Raw genomic sequence first — 23642 nt, 5'->3', positions numbered from 1 at the left:
CGACCTTCACAGAATTGAACCAATTTCATCTAGAAATCTAAATTTTTGTGCCATTTCAATCACCCCTCGGTCCATGGAAGCACCCCCCGTTTTAACAAATTGCTTAAACATTTGATTTTCTTTTTATTATATATCCGGTTCTATTTACTCTAAAATCAAACTGTATGATGTTTTTAGAAGAAAATTGTTCAAGGAGTCTAGAAAAAATATTAGTTTTTAGCGGTAGGGCTGCCAACTATACATATATTTTAATTCTGAAAATTCTAATTTCATCGTATTCCTCAGCCGGTTTTACAAAAAACACTTCTAATCTCAATATAATTTTAGCCAATCCCGTGATACACCGTTTTGAAAGAAAAAACTCGCATTTTACTATTTCAAATTCCATTTTTATCACCAATATTGAGAAAATCTTCGAATAAAACCGACCGATCTACTAAAGACAACACAAAAATGTAATTTTTCGTCATTTCTTGTGTACTTCACGAAAAGTTATGAACTCAGTATACTAAAGTTGGTTTTTTGTCGTTGTGCGCTTGCGATTTTATATGAGGAATAAGGGATCTCAGGACAAGCTCAAATTATATTGAGATTATATGTGTTTTTTATGTAAAAATGTCTGAGGAACACAAAGGAATTAAAATTAATAAAGTTAGCATATATGGTCGGTGTTAAGTCAGACCGGACTAAGTGACAAAATATTGATATCGAGAATAACGAGTTTAAAGTTTCAATCGCAGCATCCTTTACATTATGATTGGAAATTTATTTGTGCCATAATTCTTGTTTATTGTTACATATTTCAAATCTGGCAAAAATCAAATGTAGCTGACGATATTCTTTATCCAGCTATCATTATCTCACTTTTTGATGTTCTGCGACTTAGTCCGGTCTGACATAACACCGACCATATGTATTGCGAGAAAAATGAACTTTAACTTTTTAACTGGAAAAATCACATAATTGTCATGCAATGCCGCTAACAACTAATATTTGTTCTGTACAATTTCTTTCAAAAGCAATTTGCGGTTTGATTTTAGAGTAAATGGAACCGAAGATATAATCTAAGAAAATCAATGGTTTTACCAACTTATCAAAACGGGGGTGTTCCCATGGCCCGAGCGTTGGTTCAATGGGCACAAAAATTTGGATTTTGATATATTGGCCCAAAATTAACAATTCCTCCAAAATTGGTTCAAATCCGTGAGGGTTGATTACATGTGCTTTGATCACATCGCGCCGAATGAGCCATAGGTATCCATATATAGCCGAAACAAGCTCCGTTGTTATTGAGCTGTTTCAAGATTTTAATGGAAGAAAACAAAATATTTAGACAGAAAATTGGGAGGAAAAAGGATATTGTAAAGAGGTGAATGAAATATCTCAATAGGTGCGTTTGAAAATAACGTTTTGATCTGTTTTGTACGAGTTGGTTTCTGTCTATTTTTTAACAGAACTCAAGTGCCCAGGCACCTAAAATACTGACGTGAGATGGGATGATGAAGAGATAGAAGAATTGATCAGTGCTGGTACGTGAAGAAAACTTCGAGTGATTTGCATTCGAGTCACAGAGTATTGGACTGATTTACACTAATTTGTAAGAAAAATTATGAGCTACAGGGCATCTACCTAAGGGAATTTTCAAAAACATGCATATAAATTTTTTTTTATTTTGATTATAGAGGTTTTAACCTTAGGGTCATTCGCCTCTTTGTCGGGTTAGAGAAATCTCTTTAGAAAAATCTCTAACCCTATGTGCGGGGTTGGGAATTGAACCCAGGTGAGCTGTGTACAAGGCAATCGATTTACCAACTACGCTATCTCCACCCCGATGTATATAAATTCTATGGCACAAAAATACACGAGATGCATTCGGATATCTTGAAACTACACTAAATTCTGAGTCAGATTCATGACAAGCAATCCATGGGAACCACTCGCAAACGATGTAAGGCATATAAATATAATTTACTGAAATTATATTTAATTGCTTGAAAAGTTTGAATGTACATAGCTCAACACAATTCTTCTTCTTTCGAATTAACACAAAACTACTTCAATAGGCCGCGTAGCTCTTTAACCAATCGAAGTTCAAACTTAATAAAAATTCATATGAACTGAACTGAACAGAAACCAAATTGATTTTGCATCCAGAAATTGCAGAATTTTGAGATTTCACTTGAACTGAGAAAATTGAAATAAATATTTGCAAACGTCATGCCATTATGCTGGCAACAAAGCTCGCAGTGCTCGCCGAATCAGACAAGCACAGCGAGACGAACGATTTTCCTTAACACCACGTGGTTGAAACTAGCGGGCGGTATGCAATTAAAACTTATCAACATATTGACGTGATTCAGGGTTATTGTATATAGCGTATTCGAAACCATTCAATGTAAAGCACAAAAATTGGCCAAAAACTATAGGCGAGGATATTTTGATCATCGATGTTGGGAGCCAACATTCTGTCGCATCGTAAGAATACGTAATTAACGATGTTTGGAGTGAGAAATAGTCTTGGGAGAGACTATCTGCGTTTGGATCATGATTAAAATATGATGGCTTTAGCGATAAAATATATCTGTGTAGTCGAAGATTCTTGATAACCGAATGATTATCGGATTGCACTGGGTCCAAATTCCTAAAATATGGTGAGGATTCAAACGATTTTGGAAAACGCGGATTTCTTTTACGAACGGCGTCTGGAAGGTATCATTCCGAATTAGAAAGTAACGTATACAAGGTGCATTTATTTCAAACTTAAAAAAGAAATAATTCCAATAATCCTATCTCTAAACCCACAACCGTTATCATCAAAACAAACAGCAAATTGAATGTGGACACTGTCTGCTTCCAATGCGCCCATCGAGCGTCATGCTTACGTCCAGCAACGTATTTACCGACCGCTCGAATTGGTTTATAATTTGGTACCTAATTCTGGAATAATTAACGAGATCGGTTGCAGATTTCGTACATAATTAAGCTTGCGATGCGCACGTCAAATCTTAATGTCCACATATAATATGCGAAGCGAAATGGCATGACGGGTCATGAATGACATGCCTTCTTGCATTGGAATGACACGCACATGTGTACCGTGTGTTGGATATGTGGTTGCATCTTTTAGGGTCGGACACAACAGACCCGAATGAAAGTAGCACGATGTGAATGAGCCACTCAATTCGCCGACAGAGGTGTGCTGGCGAAAAAGCAAGACACAGTGAAATTATCCGACCAATATCTACTTACGTAGGTTAAGCAACATATATTTTGATTTCGTCTGCCTTCGATTCACACCACGGCTGGACTGTGATGAGCTGAATCTCAACTACAGATATTCGAGAAACTGTGTTCAACGAACGAAAACTGACGAGGGAGACATATGGTATACAAGAGTTAATTATCGTTCATCTGTACCACACATCCAGTTTCCGAAAATAGTTAAGTGCCCCTGAAGGATGTTCAAATTACTTCAATACGAATAGACCAATAGAAAGTACGACGTGTGGATGACATATTGCAGATCGTTACAAGCAATAAATAATTGTGGTTGGATTTTATTACTTACCAAACAGCAGCCGACATTCCGAAGTAGTACCGAAGCAGGAAAGTGGCCGCACATGGTGCCGTCATAAGGCCATCCGTTAGCAGAAGCGAAACGCCCGGAAGCTGTGTATCATAGCCGCAAGCAGTTGCATTGCGTCCGGCCAGCCACCGGACGGCCCAGCCAACCGTGACCAAGCAATGACTAATGATTAGGGGCATAAGAATCTTATCCCAGCGTTTAGTGGCCAGGATCAAACACAATGTCGCTACAATTGCCGTAAAGAGTGCAGCTACACTCCACGACGTTAGCCAAACTTCGGCGAAATGTTTCTCGTTCTGCTCGAACATAATGTCCGCCTCACAAAGCGGCGCGCATCGACCCGATCGGTTTAACCGGACGTATAGATGGGATTTGATCAACCCTTGGCACGTAGGCCGATCATTTTTGGAGATCATTACGACGTCCGTCGGTTCCCCAGGCCCTTGCATGCACATGTGCTCGTGGTTGTTTTCCTCCGGGAATCGGTTGCAGTCTAGCGCCGATGGCCACGGAAATCCGAACCCTTGCAGGATTGGGTGACAAAGAGTTTTAACGGTTAAACAAAGACCTCGACACGGCCCAATGGGGAGAGGCACTTTAGGTGTACACATTGGTACATAGGCTGCACATAAAAAGAATTTTAATTGCTTGCTGCACCCGTACTGGATCAGAGGCGAAAACGTTTGCAGCGTGAAATCTGCATCCGATTGCAGTTCATGGCCAACCAGATTCGGCAGGGATGTTTCATTGTATCCGATCCCACGACACAGTTCGATTCTAATCGGTTCACACGTGCGCAAGGCTGCAAATTCCGATGTGCACCTCACTTTGCTGCATGCCACAGTCAGCAGAAGAAGTAAAATGTACACACTATTATGGGCCATCGTCGGTACAATTCTTTTGTTCGATGTAAATGGTGTAGATGCTGGGATCTCTCTCGTGTAAAGCATTCAGCATAAGCAAACAATCATTTCAGTCTAGTTACAATCAAATCATGTCAACAGCACTTTGCAATCACGCTAAAAAATCAAACATCACTTCACTGCATCTAAATTTACATGTTGTCGTACTGAGAACAGCTGTTTCTTCCGAAAAAATGGCTCTAATGTTTGTACGTTACCACTTACGAGTATTTCTTCACATCATTTCAATCCGGAAAACGTATCGAAAACAAGCATCATCACCAATAATGCCGGAGAAAACCAGGCACCGTGATCCCGCTACACATTCCACCGCGCACACAAGCATTCGCAGCGCAGCCGCCGTCGCCACCGCCTCCGTCAATGACTTCAATGATCGCCAACAAAACCCGACAAGGAGAACACAGCGCTCAGCTCATAAAAATAATAACATTCATCCTCCGCTATAACAGTGAGCTCTCCGAAACGTGAAACTTTTCTTCTATCCGCTTTGAAACAACCTTCTTTTCTTCTTTAATAATCTTCTCGTTTCTTTTGGATCGATATTCTCCTAGCTTGTTATGCGATTATTTGTTGTAATTCACCTTCGGTCCTTTAGTGTTTGCTTGAGGAAAAAAAACATTTTTTGTCGTCTGCAGCGATTGAACTTACTTTCTCGGCTGTTTCTGGTATCTGCATACCGACTTGACTTGTTTCCACCGAAAATTGCGCACAAAAATGGTTTGATCTAAAAAAAATAACAAAACACAACCCACATTTACACGTGCTGTTTACATTCGAATTGGGGCCACCTGTTGTGCAATTTTAGCATTATTATTGTAGATTTTGCTTATTTTTCTTTGCCCGCGCAAGTATAGCAACATTTCAACGTTTCACACTTCCATATAAATAAATCACGGTAAAATTTGCGTTTTCCATCCGCGTTTTGCCAGCAAACATCGTTCCCGATCGGTCGGTTCATGCGTAAACAGATGTACGGTTACTTCTATTTACGCGAACCCAAACGCAAATAACTGCGGAGATTTAAGACGCTCGCACATGCATGGCGCGAATTCATACTGTTCCGAAAATTTATTCAATCATTCCAGTTTTTAGTGTGATTTCGATCAAATATTTATGCAATCACTCCCTTCTTGCCATGGACAATAAAACAGAAACAAAACCGCACACGACGGACGGTCGTGCCCAGAATATCACACTAAGTAGGCGCGAATGTAAATTAGCGACTTATAGCGCGGGTTTATGGCAGACAAGTCAATCGAAACAAAACATATGCTTACGATTTGCATGTGCTATGAATACATTATGACTAGTTGGATTTGGATTTCTATCGTTCAACACTTCCCATACCATTGGCTGCCCTCGCACGGGCCCCAATCGAATGTAAACAATTTCAGTACAGTTCAATACATGTACGCAGGTAATATCGCCTTTGTTCATGATAAGAACATCTCAGAAAGTGTCATTTATTCCTCTAACAACTTGAGACTCAAACAGATAAAATCAACTTCTTTTATGGATCTCACTGGCTACTACGACATCAAAACAGCAGAGTGATTGCGCTTTTTTCCAATTAATTAAACAAATAAGCAATACGAAAACAACCGCATCACGCAAAAATTATTCAGTATAATTTAGATAAAACTCACTAAAATCCGTTTGTTTGTCTTACGCGCACGCGGATAACAGGCGCACCATAAAAACGGTACGATTCTAGACTCAATACACTGCTACTGAGCAACTCAGTTCCAATTTCAGGCTCTTGGAAAACACACGATTGCAGCGATAAAAACGCGCGACCGAATCAGCTCGCGCAAAAACACGTCTATACGCAACGATACACTCACGGTGAACTAAGCTGCGGAAAAAGATATCCTCGCTCGTTCCATTCGGCCAGGCGGCATTTTCGCTCACATTCTCGGATATCTCCACACTCTCATCTGTTTGGCTTGTCTGCATTCTCTCGTGAGTTCTCCTGCGCTACGGCGTGTAAGCAAAGTGAGAAAACGTAAGGCAATATTTATCAAAACACTTTATTGCGATCCCATATGTGTTAGTCTCAAGATGCCTAAGCGGCTTATTATGGCTGACAACCAAGTTAACAGGCACCAAAGGTAGCCGCCGTGTTTCAGATATATAAAAGTAGACCTTTGATCCGAATTGTAGGACTAATCGCGTCAGAAGAAAAGCTAATTTATTTATTCAACATGTCATGTACACGAAATTACATTATTAAACAACGGTTTATATTGAACATCTCGTTATTGTATAGTGCTGGCACCCATGCTGAGATTGTAAGATATAATATACACGCAAACGAAAAACTACCTAAAATAGAGTTCTTTTGACTCAATCTCGGGGTATTGTGAAGGAAGGTAAAATTAGGTAAACCGTGTTGAATACTCATTGATATGATTGTTATACTCAATCTTGAATTCAATATACTAAAATTTATGTTGAGTTTACCTAATTTTGAGTAAACAACTCAAAAGTAACTTACTTCACGGAAGACCTCAACTGAGTCGAATCTCTTGTTTTGATTTTGACAACACTAATAAGCGAAAGCGACGCACAACTCAAAAGTAGGGGAAAGTGGTCGGTTGCCGGCACTGGTCGGTTGTCGGCACCCCTATGTAGCTTTTAACAGAAACCAGACATGGACATTCTGATAAATATTATTTGTGTGTAAAATTAGCACGACCTTTTTGTGCCGATTACTGAAGCAAACAGACTCGAATGTTCTGTTCTACAACCAATATATTTTTTGAACAAGTGAAACTCTACTTAAAGTTTTTTTGATGATTTGCTCAGTGTTATAGAAAGAAGTAAATCGATCGAAAAAGTATGCGCATTGAAAATCTACGATGTGAATTTGTTCTGTTTTGTGATTCAACATTGAATGGCACAGAAATCTTGAGCGTTTTTTCAAAACGTCATATCTGCAATGAGTTACTCTCTTTGTTTACTTTCTCTTCTGTTAATAATTCGGTCATTTTAACATTAATCCCTCAACTCTTTGCATAATATGCTAGTTAAAACCACCGTCTTTCGATCTGTACTGTAAAATAAGTGAAAAATGTTATAGTGACGCCGTAAAAATCGAAAGAGAAAGTAAACAAAGAGAGTAACTCATTGCAGATATGACGTTTTGAAAAAACGCTCAAGAAATCTTGAGCGTTTTTTCAAAACGTCATATCTGCAATGAGTTACTCTCTTTGTTTACTTTCTCTTCTGTTAATAATTCGGTCACTTTAACATTTATCCCTCAACTCTGTGCATAATATGCTAGTTAAAACCACCGCCTTTCGATCTGTACTGTAAAATAAGTGAAAAGTGTTATAGTGACGCCGTAAAAATCGAAAGAGAAAGTAAACATAGAGAGTAACTCATTGCAGATATGACGTTTTGAAAAAACGCTCAAGAAATGTTCGCCACAATTTTTTTTTGATCAGTTTACAAAAAGGGTACTAAAATCGGTTGTCGGCACCCAAACCTGGTCGGTTGTTGGCACCATATTTTTGTGGCAAATGCTCTCAATAACCTAATCAATATGGGTATTTTGGAACGGGCTTTACGAATAGATACTAGAGATCGATCTTTGGCACCATTCTGAAAACCAGGAAGACGACTAAAGGGGGGGGGGGGGAATGCGATCTGTCAGTGCATTAGCAGTGCGTAATATTCGCACTAGTTTTTCACATACACATATTGTGGTTCCGATGAAGAATGATGTTCATAATGCCTTTGATGGTTGTTGAAATGAATAAATTTCCCTTTGCTTTTGAATCTCGATGATTATCATTAATATTTTACTATTTTTAGTAAATTTTCTTAGGGTGCTGACAACCGACCACATTTTTAAAAATGGTTTAAATTTATAATTTTACTAAATTATTAACATTTTTTTTTCAAGTTGACAGAATAAATTAAATTCTCTCATAAGTTATTAGCTAAGGCCTCCAGCTTTCCATTGGTATGCATATTTCCATATATTGTTCCATTGGAGTAATGTTGTGAACCAAAAACAAAAGTGTGCCGACAACCGAATACATTCTTCTAAGTTAAAATAACTTATTCTTTGGGTTGTTTTAGTTTTGTGTGTAAGATTGTATACACGCCAAGATTAACAAACTTTTTTTTAGAAAAAATACCCATCTTGGAGTAAACTTCATCCCATCAAAACCTAGTAAAATGCATATTACCCAAAGACTGAGTAACATTGAACATTCTCAAAAGTGGGTAATTTTACCCAGTGTTAGATCCATGAGTGATTCTCAAAAGTAAATAACATTTATCATACATTACTTCAAATTGGGTACTTTTAACCAAAATTATAGTGGGGTAGTCATTCCTTAGAATTAGGTAAATTGAAACCATAATTGAGCTCGTGTTCATGCTTAGAAATTCGGAAGAAAAAAAATTAACAAAACAGATTATAACCTCTAAAGCATATCGTTATCCATTGCTTTCACATGTATATACGCAGGTCATTGGATGTTAACTTATTGACCTATCATAATATTATGTAACAGCGAAACAATATTCGACCTGGCACATACTCTCTGGAGGTTACAATCTCTTTTGGTTGAACTTATTTGTTTTCTGCAAGATTTTATTTATTGTAATAGTTTTTTTCAAGGCCGTTTACCTTGGTTTACTGACTTACGAAAGTTGTGCGATATGAATTCATAAATCTAGCGTTTGTGGGGATATTTTAAGGAATCAAAAGACCTTTTGTACAAAAAGAGAAATCGACCTTAAGTGAACTAATGTATTCACTATTATTATCTATAAATCTTACTTCTGTTCTGTCCAAACACGTTTCCCAAAAAAATGGTCGCAAATGACCCGCGTCATACGGAGCAGTTCATTGTGTTCCAGAGCCACGTGCATTAATAGCTTACTGGTGTAAATGTTTCGAAATTGTGGGTTTTATTTCCAATGCAGTCTTAATTTCATGAATCTGCATAATACAAATAGTTAAAACATGTAAGTGAAAATGTCTTTTCCTGACTTACTGGAAATGCTGAATTCGCTGGTGCTGATGACTCGATCCGCTCGTCATGTAAAGTAATAGTTTTCTTGGCCTTTTCAATGAATTCCAAAATGAGAACAAGCGGTCTTTTTGTTATTTCTGTCTCTCTCAAGTCTTGCCGTTTCATAACAGCTATATTCTCAAACATTACGCTGTTTACTTTCTAACATTGAAGAAGTAAACCATAAATTTTTTAAATTTAGATGTTTTGGATTCAGCTCGTTCACTTTTTGATTCTGTGAAATTGAACCGGATGAATGGACCTGGTTCTTGGTAATTCGGATTATCCGGAGTAATGTTCCAGTACTGGGGTATGATTTGTAAATTTTAATATTGTCCTAGCAATATGAGTATCAAAACTCTTCAAATTGTATCGGAAGTCTGTTTTTATTATTACGAGACCATATGGCAATTTGACCTCGGAATGGCTCCACGGGAACCTGCTCCGAAATGTCCGTTTCGCGGTCAAATGGTTTCAAAACCACGAGATAAAGCCTATTGAAGATTTAAAAATTGCAAGAATTTTGATACCCATATTGCCAGTATTCCATTAAAATTCACAAATACTATCCCAGCACTGGAACATGGTTCCGGAAATCCGGGTTTCCGGGAACAGGATGAAGTAACCCGATTCATTTTTACAACGTCTAAAAGTGGATGAATTCCTGAATCCAAAACACCCAAAAGTGTCGAAATCAGTTAGCCATTGTGTTGTAGGTACCCGGGTACCGTCGTCGGTCTGTTACGTAGTAAAAAAAACCAGGAGCCCCTCCACACCTCCTCCTTTCTAAATCAACAATATTATTAACCTAAAAGCTTAACTTAGTGAAGTTCTAAGATGACACAAAGTTTCAATTACCAGATATGGATATAACATTGAAATTTCATTAATTGAAACCTGAAAAGGTGCTCAGGTACGCTGTCGGACACATAACGGTTAATTAAGTCCTTCGTGCACGACACTCGATTCACTATGTTTTACATTATACATTAATAAACCGACAAATAAGAATATTAGCAAACAATGTGAACTAATTCTATGAAGTTGGCAGTGACTGCTTTGGAACGACATTATTGGGGAAATTTCTCTATCAGAACGGTGTTGAATTGAATGGTTAAAAATATTGTATACGAGCACTCGTTCTGTAGTTGAGAGCGTGAAGAAAAGTAAACATTTTTTATGATCACTATCACATTATCACAATCTTTGAACAAGATTACAACATAAAGTAGCACCTTATTTAATAAAATAATTTTGACGATGAATCCAATTACTCTTCAAACAAAGCTCGAGGTTTAATGTCTTCAGTAAAGTTTTCTAAATTACTATTTCAAACTACTTTATTGAATGATGCGGGCACAGCGTAGTTATTCAGTCGATTACCTTGTACGCAACTCATCTGAGTTCGATTACCAACGCCCGTACATCAGATTGGAAATTTTTCTAACCTGAAAAAATAGCCGACAACCCCAACTGTTAAAGCCTCTATAATCACCATAAAAAACTTTGTTGGAGACATTCCATAACTAATTTTGTTGAAGACATGAATGGTCCATATATTCAGAATATCGAAATATATCGAACTATATGTGAAAGAAAACTATTAAAACAAGTTATTCTGATATTACTGTAATTGATAAATCTCATCTGCTGTGTATAAAAAATATAATTCATATTCTATTCAAAGTAGTCTCTTAATCTTACAATAAAACATATTGAAAAGAACTGGTTTTGAGAAAACTACTTAAATATCGTTTTACATCTCGATATGGAGTATTCATGATTCGTTTATATTTCAACAAAATTCCTTAAAATGACATTATCAACAAATTTGCTGAAGACACCAAGTTTCTTACTATTTTTGAAAAGTTAATTTTCTTTAACTACTTCTGAGAGATTTAACCATCAAAATTATTACATAAAAAGATGCGTTTCTTGAGCTTGAGCTTGTACGACCACCCCTGGCTGCTACTCCGTTATCGATCTGGACTAGCTGAAGCTGCACAGGAAATCAGTAGATAATTATGCTTGGGAGTAGCGGAAACATCTTTCAATGTGCAACTCCTGGTAATCCTAAAGTGTTTATTGATCAATACCGGCGCCGGCCAGCCCCGAACGTAGATCGCGGAAGGAAAGGGAAGGAATTGTTAGTCCGATACTTGCTTTTGCTAGAGTTCGTACTACTGCGCACTCCACAAGTATCACAAGAGGAGGATATTTATTAGTAAGTATAGAAGTTGGATTCTACTTCTTCTTTACCGACGCCAGAGAGGTGACTCCACTATCTCGACGAGATATCGATCCATCACCTCATGTACCGGGGACCAACGGCTTTACTTCCCTTCCGAAGGAAGACGTGACCACAATTTTTTTCACCTCAGAAAAATCTCAACGACCTCGGCTGGAGTTGAACCCAAGCCAACTGGAATAAGTGGCGGTCACGCTTACCACTCAACCACCGGCGCCGTCTACATAAAAAGATGCGCTTCTTAATATTGGAAAACTCAAAAAGAGCCAAATTTCCGGCTACGCTACTGATTTTCTCTTTTTTTAATAATATCGCAAAGCAACACAACTCCGTTAAGCTCACGAAGTGAAATGAACGAATTGCAAAAAATATCGCAAAGCATGCTAGAAACGATCTTCTTGGGCAACATATATCATATAATAGTCTAGCATTAAACCAGAAGTCGAAAAATGCGGTTAATGTCCATACTATCCTAATTTAGATACAATTTGGAGTAAAAATTAGAAAAAAACAGGCGAAAAAACTGAGACGCTAGCGAATAAAATATTATCTGAATTATATGATTCGTGGCCCCTTGTAGTATAATAACCAATACCTAGCGATTGTGAATCATTCCGTTGAATTTTGGCTAACCTAGTGACTTCTGTACGGAATGGTGCAATGTGAACAGGAAGTGAAGTTACCACAATATGTAACACGTTGGTCTATACAAAATGATGGACTACCACAGTACGAGAAATCAGCAGATAACAAAGAAAACATTGCTTAATGTTACAAACTTACGGTTACTGCTTGCAGCTTCACTGTCCATTATATTGTATTGAGAAAAAAGAAAAATGTCAGCAATGTCCCGGCAAGTTAGACCATCAACCTAAAGGCTGTTTTAATTGCCGGGATTCATGCTGATTTCGTTTTCGGATACGAGTCACGGTAGATTCCCTTTAAACAGTCTTTTTTGCATGAATTTACCATTGAAATCATTGAAGCGAACGTACTGTGATTTGCTTCGAAAAACATAATCCAAATTAGCCGAAATACAGAATCATTTATTTATCGTTTTCCAATGAAAAATACTGTGACAGTGGATTGCACAGATTTTGCACTTTCTAGCAGAAGTGGGAATGAAACACGTCTAGCGACCTGCTCTTCAAAAAAAAACACCGGTGCAATCCACTGCCCCGAGGTTTTTCAATGAAAACCCCAAATCGTTTAAAATATTTGAACTTACCAAATTTTCAACCGGCAAACTTCGATCTTGCGGTTTTCTTCGTTAGTTCCTATTAAACCACATTTTAATTCGGGTACAGCTGGTGTATAGCCTTGACCCGCGTCGCCAACAGATTACCGTATAGCAAACAATCCTCTTATGCGGATGCGACAACACTGATCTTTTTCCTTGGTAACGAAGGTACTAAATTAGTGTTCTCACTAAAGATCGAATACAACGGAACTGTATCGGCAATGTTTCGGTAAGTTAGACCGTCAACCTAGATTCCAATTTGCCGGAATCCCTGCTGATTTCATTTTTGGATCCGGGTCACGATAGATTCGCTCAAAACAATCGTTTTTGCATATATTCAATAAACATTGAAGCGAACCTACTTTGACATTAGCCGAACCACAAAATTGTTTAAAATATGCGAACTTACCAAATTTTCAACCGATTCGTTCCTCCGTTTCTTAAAAAGTTCCTTTTTAACTTTTTGGCTCCGGTACGCACGCAAACAAAAATAACCGCGACATTCGTTGGAAAATTGTCAATTGTCATTGAAAATACTTAAAAGTACTTTCCTGCATATTACCTATTCAGTGGGTAATCACCATGTGGAAAAAAGTACCCAATTTTAGGTTCATACTGTTAGAACTTCGCACTAAGGATTATTTACTCACAGTTTGGGTACCACATTCTTCCCGTGTAGATGTCGCATGCCGCCGGTAGAATGTGTTGCAAAGTTGGAAATAAATCTGTTATGTAGTTTTAGAATGGTAGTTAACACAGCAAATCGTATTTTTTCCAGAGACGTTCTACAAAAAGCTTCGTCACCGAGCTGCTTGTCGATATTGTTGCATGAAAAAAATACAGAATGGTATTGAAATGATACACTATAATGCACAAAAGTTTTAGTCGATTCGCTTCACACAAAGTTCTAAAAAAATCGCAAACCCTTAGCCCCCTTAAAATAGGTGCAAAATTACTTGGATTTGCCAGTCTAGATCAATAATGACTAACTAAAGTTGCTTTGACCACATTGGCCACCTAAGACGGTTTTTGATTCCATAGAACTAAAAAATGCTCAAGGAGGGGAATAAAGGAGAATTTCAAAATCGAATTTGTATTGTTGATGCCAAATGTAGTTAAAATGCATGAAACGTCGGGTTTTGATGTAATCTCGAAAAAAATGCTTTGGCAAAAATTTACTATTTTGGACTTTGGCACATTTTAGCCTTTCTCGTATAGAAAGGTTCTGCAATCACTCTGAACATGGCCAACCTAATCCCGGCATGACTAAGATAGGTATTCTGTATTTTAAAAGGGGCGAAGCTAGGAATATGCGGTGAGAGGTTGACCCCCTCCACATTACATACCCCCCTTTCCTACCACCCTCCCCATCAAGCCATCCAAAATATCCCCCTCAAACGACCACCTCTCCACTTTCTGCAGACCCACTCCTCTCTCATCACAATCACCTTCACCCGGTAGGTATACCAAGACAGGTATGGGGTGGTTCGGCTGTGGGTTATTCATCTACTTCACATACACCCTCGCATGATAAAATAAGTTAGCCGAAAGACAACATTGAACCAATGTTGATTAAGCTAATTAAATATTATATTTTTGTTACAAGCAGGGGCAAATCAGGAATCAAATTTCCTTGTGGGTCTGAAATTTCGATTTTATAATAATACAAAAAATCCACATTTAATAAAAATCAGTGAAAGATTTGGTTTGAAAAGATGATGAATTTGAAACTACTTTAAAACTAAAACTAATTTAAAATTTCTTAACAAGTTGAAAATTTTAGACGAATCCACTGCTGGTTTCAAGTGTCACAAATAGCAACTCAAGTTCGTGGCTGTCGATCCATTGTATGTAGGGGAAGATGGGGTAAAACGCACCCCCTAAAGAAATATGATCATAACTCAGCAATAGAACATCAATTGAGAGAATTTGTTTAATGACATCGTTTAGCCAACATTTTCCTCTGTAATCACAATTATAATGCTTTGCACAATATTCAAAAACATGAAAATAATTCAATTCTTCAAAATCAATAAAAATTACCTTTTGAAAAATAAGTGGGGCAATACGCACCTGTGCGGGGGCAAAATGCACCACAATAACGGGGCATAATGCACTACAACAACGGGCCAGGATGCACCGCAACAACGGAGCAGCATGCTCGGTGAACAAGCAAATAGTTTTATTTTCTAACGAGATATCACAAAAGTGTGCCATTAAATAGCCTTAGGTTATGCAATTAATAGGTTTTCAGAACGATTTTTCTGTTTTCGATTAAAAAATCAGCAAAATCAAAGAAGAGCGGATTTTGCCCCTGATGGAGCAGAGACATAAATTTAGCAAAAGGTGAACTATTTAGTAGATTTTTCATACATAGTGCGACATAATAATGAACAACGGTATAAATATAACTGAAATGCACTGATATAATAGTAAAACAGCATTTATAAGTGCTGAAAATCCTTGTTGCACGAGCCACAATAATTACATGAGCAGAGCACGTTATTGATTTTTGTTAATTTCTCGAGCTGCTATTGATGTACGGTTATCAAACTTTGACAGTGTATGTTTACTATGACGGACTTCCGCCTGGTGTTACCCTTTTCTAGAAATTTTCAGCAGTTTTCGATACAGTCGTGATTCGCTGGTTGGACTCTTTTTTACTGGACCGCTTTTTAGTTGGACCATTTTCCAACTAAAAAGCATCTGAATGTCAAAATCTTATGCCAAATTAACTTTGACAATCAATCTGACAATTATTAGAGATGTGAATAGATGCAATTGCACTCCCAACGTTTCCTTTGGAGAGTTTTTGACATCTGTCAGTCGGTCTAACTAACGAATCAAATTCGTTGGGTGGACAGATGTGTGGCCCAACCACCGAATCACGACTGTATAAGCTAGGGGTGCAAGATAAAAACTTTCTTCTTCCAGTAAAAGTTCCCCCTAATTATGCTCTTGAAGTGTTCAGACCACCACTTTTATAAAAAAATAACCTTAAAAAATTGTTTGGAAGAAACTGTTTCTTTTTTGGAGAAACTCTAGGTTATGTCATGGAAACCACTCTAAAATGAAAACGGAATGAGATGCGAAGTTGTCATCTTCAACAAAGTAATTAAAAATTGATTGCTTTAGAAAATTGTAGAACAAGGTGTCATTCTATCTCAACTAGAATATGATTTTTTTGTAACTTCGATGTTTTCAAATCCACCCTAGAACCGTTTCATCCAAAAGAAGCAGTTTGTTATTCCTGTAAAATATCTTTTATACTACCAACGATAACCCTTGATGATGGTGACACACTAATGGCATTTTTGTTTTTGGCAGTCCACTACACCGGTGTAGTCGATGCCACACTTATTCAAACTTGGGTGTAATATTTCTATTTTTTTACACTGCCCGGTGTAGCATCTTGTAAAAACAAAAACGCTATAAGATAACAATGATAACCCATCATGGTGGTGGTGCACATAAAACTGCGCAAATGCATCAAATTCTCCTTAGCAACGTATACCCATTTGTTGTGGCCACCTCGTAATCAACGTAACGAAAACATAACCTACGGCTGACTACAGCGATCGATCTTCTAACAAGATTTAATAAACTTTCATGCTACACATCGAGGAATATATTTAACGATGTTCCGCCATGAGTATGGCCTTGCGATGGATCGGGACCAGAATGGGGCCTCGGTTGTATCCTCCTACCAAGTGGATGATCTGATGGAGAAACTCAAGCTGCTGAACTTCGAACGACTTTTGCTAAAGGAAATGAAAATGAAGCAAATTAATCGATACTACTTCCTGAAATCATTCAACCCCGGTGAGCAGTTCTTCATGTTTACTTCAATATGTGCCTGGCTGATCCGGAAGATAGGCAAAACTTTCGACCAACCACAAGAGTTTGACGATCCCAACATGGTGATATCGCGGATTATACGCGTGCTGCAAGAGATGGTTAATCGTTGTTCCTTTAGCATAGGTTCTTTTACTAAAAAGTTTACGTATTTTTGCAGGATGTCCCCACAGATTTTCAAACTAACAAATTGATTCAAGGAGCAGGTCCCATATGCATCTATATCATGGACTGTTTGGCGACACAGGCTCTTAAACTGACCAAATTTCAGCTAAAGCGGCCGGAATGCAAAAAAGAAGATGATCCGATGGTGGACCTAATTGAAAACGATTCCGAAATTATCCTCGAAAAGGTCGAAGAGGAGCAAATGGCTGGGGCAAGCGATGAAAGTGACGATGAGGGGAATGGATTGTTCGATTTGAATTTGATCGATCAGAAAAGTAAAAAGATAATTAACAAAGAGTACAAGGTGGATTCGTTGACAGATAGCGAAAATTGGCGTTTGGAGCTGGAACGAGTACTCCCACAGCTGAAGGTTGTGGTCAAAACGGATCCAAGAGATTGGAGGGCTCATCTGGAGCAAATGAGAAATTTAAGATCGAACATTGAAGCGGCCACTCAAGAAACGGGAAATCAACTGAAAAAGTTGCAAATGGATATAAGTTATGTGATGGAAAAAATTGAAAGCCGCGAAAAACATCTAAATAATGATCTGAAAGAGTTATTACATACATACAAAGGAATTTTAGTTGAATTTAATCAGATTGATAAACAGATTAAGAAAAGCGACGCAGATAAGACCGAGAAAGAGCACGAACTTTCCAAAATTACCAATGAGTTAGAAAACATTAAGGTGCAGATGGAACAACGTGGAAATTCTATGACCGACGGAAGTAAGATAGCTTGTTGATATTTTTTCTGTTATGATAACATATTTTTGTAGGTCCATTGATCAATATCAAAAAAGCTATTTTCCGAATAAAAGAAGAAATTTCCGAAATGGATATAAAAATCGGTGTGATGGAACATGCTCTAAATTCGGAGATTATAAAGCAAAGTACCCAGTACGCTGAATTTGATTCCTTGATTATGGCAGCACATTAAATTGATATTTCAATATCTATATTAGGTTTGATGAACAATGAGTACATCAATTCATTTATTTAAGAATTGAAACATATGTTTTACTTATTTATTGTAGTTGTAATAAAAGCATTTTACAAAAAATGTGTATATAATCGATAGGGGCTACAATGATATAAAAAGAATTCTGTAGATTTGCTTTTTGAATTATTTAAAAAATATTTGAAATGATTATTTTGGGTCTATGTTACAAATAATAAATATTGGACCAGTTGCATTACTACAGTGGGAGCCGAATACAAATGGATACTACCCGAATTTTAAGGTTCGAAAAAACTTGCGGTGAAGTTATTTAAAAAAAAATGAAGCGTGGATTCATAGTTTAAAACCAAAGTTTTTATAAAAAAATTTCTTCACAAAAATTTAGTAGAAATCCCTGGTAATTTTTTGTTTTGTTCTGTTCCGCAGCTCAGTTCGTTTGGAAATTTCGTTGATCAATAAAAAAATTCAAAGCCCCAAAGGATGATTTTTGTTTTCAAGAATTGTCCACGAGAAAATTTTGTTCTTCAAGATTTTTATTTATCAACATTTTTATTTATAAAAGTCCTCAATAAACAATTACAATTACTTTTATTTATCACAATCAAGGTACACGTTTTTTTTAAATTTCAATTTTTGCTTTGACATCATACCACTGCCTTTCATGCATTTCGAAATCAATTGGCATCAAACAGGAACGGATCCAGAAAAAAATTTCGGAGGGGGTCCAAAATTTCGACTTTGAAATGTTCATTGTACAATACGTAATATGTAATATCATCATTTAATTAATATCAGTTTTGGTAATCGAATCTGGTTTGGAATAATTTTGAAATTAAAATAAAATAAATATTTTAAAATTTCTCAAGAAGTTAAAAATTTTCGGGGGGGGGGTGTCCGGACTCCCAAGACCCTCCCCCTGGATCCGCCACTGGCATCAAAATATAATTTTTGATTTCTAAATACGTTAATTGAGCAACATTCTATTTATAGTAATTCTCCGTCGAAACAAAATTATCGATTTTTAACATTTATTGTTTTGAATAACTTGTTGATAAACGCGTTTCAAATAAAATAATAATAAAATGATGATATTGAATCTAATAGTTTTATGAGAAAATAATACATATGTATATATGAGTTACTTTGTACAATACAAGATTTACTTTGTGTTTTCATTGGTATAGATTCGAAATACCGTAAACCGGGGTGACTTTGATGACTCGAAACTTTTTTCGTAGATCGCTTATTAAACCAAAATAGTCAGAAATGGTTTTTACTCTAAACTTATAAAATACTGAATTGTTATACTGTTTGAGTATACTGTTCAGTTTTTGGGTACAAATACAACAAAAACTCGAAATTTAACTTTACCTTATTGTTACGAAGCTTTGTAAAGTGTCTATTTTTTAGAAAACAAATGAATCTCCGATTTTAGCTAGAGTAATAAATTACAAGCGAGTTTTTATTTTTCTTTAGAGTGGGATGTGCCAAATTTAGTTTTAAGAGTTTGCTTATTTTGAATACATTTTTTGGTGAAACTAGTTGGCAATTATTTTAAATTATTTCAAGCTAAAATTCGCAACATTTTTTATTGTTCAATATTCCAACGTGTTAAAATAGATGAAACTTTTTGTACATTGATAAAGCACTGAAATAAAACAATTTTAGCAGTTTTAAAGGTTTTCAGGATAGTTAATGCTTAAAAGGAAATGCATAAAAAAAAAAAAAACAAAATTTATGAAATGTAATCCTTTCATATTTTTTACTGGTACTTAAGGACCTCGACAACATGTAAAAATATGAAGACAGCATGTTTTATGTTTTAATTTATTGTATTGATTTTACAAAATTCTCTTGGTCAAGTCTCCCCAGGCTTTGGTCAAGTCTCCCCACGGTGGGGAGACTTGCCCAGAAAAACTTGTCTCTGAAAAGCTTTTATAACTTTGGAAAAAGTAAACCAAAAATTCTGCAAAAAATTAATATGCACAATACTGCTGCGCATTATGTTTATATGAGTTTTGAAGAATTGAAATCCTTTTTAGACATTTACGTAGGTTTAACTGAAAACCTGGTCAAGTCTCCCCATGTTCCCCTATACATCTGAGCACTCTTTGTCCCACCTAGGGTTGGGAGAAAGTTTTTGGGGTGTCCACGCCGGGTACTCGTTTCGTCTGAGCTTGAATCGCGGTATCGAGAATCGAGTTGGATAAAAACTTATACTTTTCCCCCTGGGAAAGTGCCTGTGAATAGTCGATAGTTTTGGATATCGCAGCCGCGTAGCTCTTCCAATTAATGTTTCGTGTGAGGCCATAGGGAACATTGATTGATTCCGATGATCTTCAACCAGTGGTGATTGCAATTACAACAGCAGGTGATCACTAACGTGGGGATCAGGTATTACCCTCCAGTTGCAATCTAACCGTAGTGATGTCGAGCATAAAGATATGTCCATATGTGCATAACTTTTGTAGCATTTTCGGAGACAGAATCTTTCTACAGTACAGTTGATGATAAACGGTTCGACTCCGACGCTTCAGTTGCACTTTGCATGCAGTTATGCAAGTTTCCTTCTACTTTGCAATCTCTCGACTCACAATTACCTTCGAATAATCCAGTAGTTTCTTTTTGTACCCACTCGAGAAAAGACGGAGGAAGGAGTTTCATTGCTCGCAAGAATAGGAAAAATAGCGTTTCGAACCTTCGTTCGCCATTTACATGAAAACTTTCTTCATCTGTGTTTGCTTAGAAACAACCTGACGTAGTGAACACAACACAATAAATATTTGGATAATGATTTATCATTTATTCGATATAAGAAAATTGTTGAGGGAGCTTGTATTCCCTTAGAGGTTGATATCACTATTATCTTGCAGTGCTGTTTGCTTCTCTCTCTTGCTATTTCTCTCTCGTAGTTAGAAACGACGCGCGCGAGAAATTGGTAGTATGTCCGTCATGCACAGTAAGGATTTCAATTACAAATAAAGTTTATTTTAGGCATCTGAAAATTATTTCATTTTCTCGTAGCGAATACCTTTTCAGTTATAACCTCAGTTTTCCAATTTTCAATTATTTTTTCGAGATTATTTTGTGATTTTCCTTTTGCTTGTTTGTCTTCTCTAAGAATAATATTTGAATTAAGTGTATTGCTAGACATTTTTTTCTTTATTCGATGTAATGATATTCCCAAAACGAATTGTTAGGCACCTAATGAGTCTCCTGGCCAGACGCCCGGAGGCTCCCAAAATCTTGACCCCCCCCCCCAATTTTCCAGCATTATTTTTAATCGAATACCTATCCCTATTCTCAATATCCCGTGACAGTGGTATCTAGTAACAATAGGTGTCGGACTAACATTCCTTCTCTTTCCAGCTCTGTGCAATTTCAGCTTGTCTCGATCAATAACCAAGTTGGAACCCGGGCTGGTCGCACAAGCTTAAACTATTGGGTGAACGTTTCTGTTCCACCTTCATTGTACGTTAGCAGTTCGCGCATCTAGTGATTCTTTTACAATCCATTTCGGGTGGTATGGTATGTTATTCATGATTATCACTGAGCACACTTTGGACTAATTTGTGATCAACAGTTAGCAGAAAAACCGCAAAACTTGTAAAAACCAGCGAAAAAAAGCGGATAATAAAAATTTCTATGTTTCGAAACATTATTTCTGGCACATGTTTTGAAACCCGGTATTTTACTCTTGGACCCGTCTCGAATTTTTTTCTGGCTGCCTACTTGTACGTGAACAAAATTAGTAAAGTAAAGCAAATGTTTAATCATTCCGTTTGGAAAACGTTGTTCTTGTGCAGCCGATTCTTAGCGTACAAGATAATTACTATACTAGCGCACGATACCACTGTCAACTGTGTGAAGTTTTTTTAAGCGGGTGATACGTACCGCATAAAAAAAACCGCATAACTTTGGAAATCCGCATAAAAAAACACATAAGGTGTGAAATATTTTTAAATATTAAGAGCCATAGTACTCAAAGAAGGGCAAGGATTTGAAGTAAGAAAGTTTAGAGAAAAGCGTGGAGTAGGGTCATATGAGCAAGCTTAGAGTTTCCCGGCTTATTAACTCTTTCTCTTCTGCAACGCAGGAGTCAGGATCTTTTGGCATTAAATGCGAATCACCTGAGTCTGCGGCATGTCCAGAAAAGCGTAAAGTCACTTAATTACTTATGCTGTCGGAACCGTGACTCCCCGGAATCGCAAGACTGACCTCGGCACCTAACCGACCAGCATCGAGATAACGATTTCGAGAGAAATTTTAACGTCGGGAAATTTCTCCGTCGAAGTAGACTATGCCCACCGCCGGGGACTAGTTCGAATAGATGGGGAAGTAGCTCCGGCAGATGCTCGTCGGGGCGCCTGTCAACTGGAAGTCACCCTCCACCGAGAATCGCAGGACCGACCTCGGCATCTGCCCGGGTAGTATCGGTTTCGGAAGTTCCACTGCCGGGGAACTCTTCGTCGGAGTAGGAAAGATCCACCGTCGGGGATTATTCCGAGTAGTCCGTAGCGAATCGCCGGCTTGAATCATCGGGGCGCCAGTGAACCGGACGCAATCCTCCACCGGGAATCGCTGGACTGACCTCGGCATTCTGCCGGACTGCATCTAAGGAAGAATAACGTGTCCGTCAACGGTTGCACGAGACATTCTTTCGTCGGGGAACTCTCCGCCGAGGTAGGCTAGCTCCACTGTCGGGAACTACGCCGAGTAGCACCGAACGCGACAGACCCTGGTCGTTAGGGCACCGGAAGCCACCCTCCAACCGGATCGCCAGCTCGACCACGGCATCCAACTGGTCAACGTAGAGAGGAAGGTATGTAGAATGTCATGCCGTGCAGGGTTGATATGGCGGTTACGAGACAAGCGAAATCTAGCACGACCAGCTAGACCTAGAATCAAGTGAAGTGCATTAGCACGCCTCCCCCCAAAGTAGTCATTTCAAATGGAATCCGGGAATTTATAACCTAAAATAAAAATATGAACATTTTATGTCTTTTGTTAAAGCATGTGCATTCACGAGGATCTATCTTTCAATAAAAGTCGCTTCAGGTGATGTCCTAGAAATTAAAAGGAAGCTGCATAAAAAGAATCGCATAACTTTGAAAATTCGCATAAAAACCGCATAACTTTGAAAATCCGCATTTAAAAAATCGCATAACTTTGAAAATCCGCATAAAAAACCACATAAAAAGACTTCAGTGTAGCTTACCTTGTTATCACCAGCTCGGAGCGAACCAAGCCCATTGCAATTTTTGCTCAAATATACTAATAAGTATGGTCTTTCATGTGGTGGAAACAGAATTCAATTTTAGGTGCCCGCATCAGCGATATTGAGCCTTGAAATAGGCTATTTTTTAACGAAAAGTGTCCATAACTTTTTAAAGAAAAAAGTTAGACCTTCGGTGTCTTGGAGAAAAATACTCGGCTTGAAGTTTTCAATAAGCTGTTCAAAGGTTGTGTTAACAAAAAGTAAAAGATACGAAAGTTATACTAAAAAAACGTTTTTTTCAGGAACACCCTAATCTTTTTTTAAATTTCTTGTATAACAAAAACTAAAAGAGATAGAGCTTTAATATGTTCAACAAATTTATTCAAAATAAGTTACTTTACAACTTTGTGGAAG

General features: G+C 37.5%; 2 protein-coding genes across 3 annotated transcripts in view; one reads left to right on the top strand and one right to left on the bottom strand.

Annotated features, from left to right (window-relative positions):
• The window catches only part of LOC131682002 (frizzled-4), a 145082-nt gene extending 138746 nt beyond the window's left edge, over positions 1 to 6336 (bottom strand). The window contains exons 1-2 of one of the 2 annotated variants that reach the window (XM_058963130.1): positions 6156 to 6336; positions 3569 to 5233 (exon numbers count right to left, since the gene is read on the bottom strand). In XM_058963130.1, coding sequence (XP_058819113.1) covers positions 3569 to 4536 — 968 coding nt within the window. In that variant the 5' untranslated portion in view covers positions 4537 to 5233; positions 6156 to 6336. The remainder of the gene's footprint in view (positions 1 to 3568; positions 5234 to 6155) is intronic. The other variant, XM_058963131.1, reaches the window with a different exon arrangement.
• A 10231-nt stretch (positions 6337 to 16567) lies between these two features.
• Positions 16568 to 18025, top strand: LOC131682003 (intraflagellar transport protein 57 homolog). Its single transcript, XM_058963132.1, has 3 exons — positions 16568 to 16986; positions 17046 to 17778; positions 17829 to 18025. Exons 1-3 carry the CDS (start codon positions 16669 to 16671, stop codon positions 17987 to 17989), a joined length of 1212 nt encoding a protein of 403 aa, XP_058819115.1. The 5' UTR covers positions 16568 to 16668; the 3' UTR covers positions 17990 to 18025.
• Positions 18026 to 23642: the final 5617 nt, after the last annotated feature.

This window comes from Topomyia yanbarensis, chromosome 2 (genome assembly GCF_030247195.1).
Source record: "Topomyia yanbarensis strain Yona2022 chromosome 2, ASM3024719v1, whole genome shotgun sequence".
NCBI lineage: Eukaryota > Metazoa > Arthropoda > Insecta > Diptera > Culicidae > Topomyia > Topomyia yanbarensis.
The sequence above is the reverse complement of the archived record's forward strand: the minus strand, read 5'-3'. Positions and strand labels throughout refer to the sequence as shown.

Excerpts from the sequence above, each read along its gene's own strand:
- LOC131682003 (XM_058963132.1), top strand. The coding sequence starts at position 16,669 with ATGTTCCGCCATGAGTATGGCCTTGCGATGGATCGGGACCAGAATGGG. Across the intron at positions 16,987-17,045 it reads TACGCGTGCTGCAAGAGATG|GATGTCCCCACAGATTTTCA; the intron begins GTTAATCGTTGT and ends GTATTTTTGCAG. Across the intron at positions 17,779-17,828 it reads AAATTCTATGACCGACGGAA|GTCCATTGATCAATATCAAA; the intron begins GTAAGATAGCTT and ends ATATTTTTGTAG.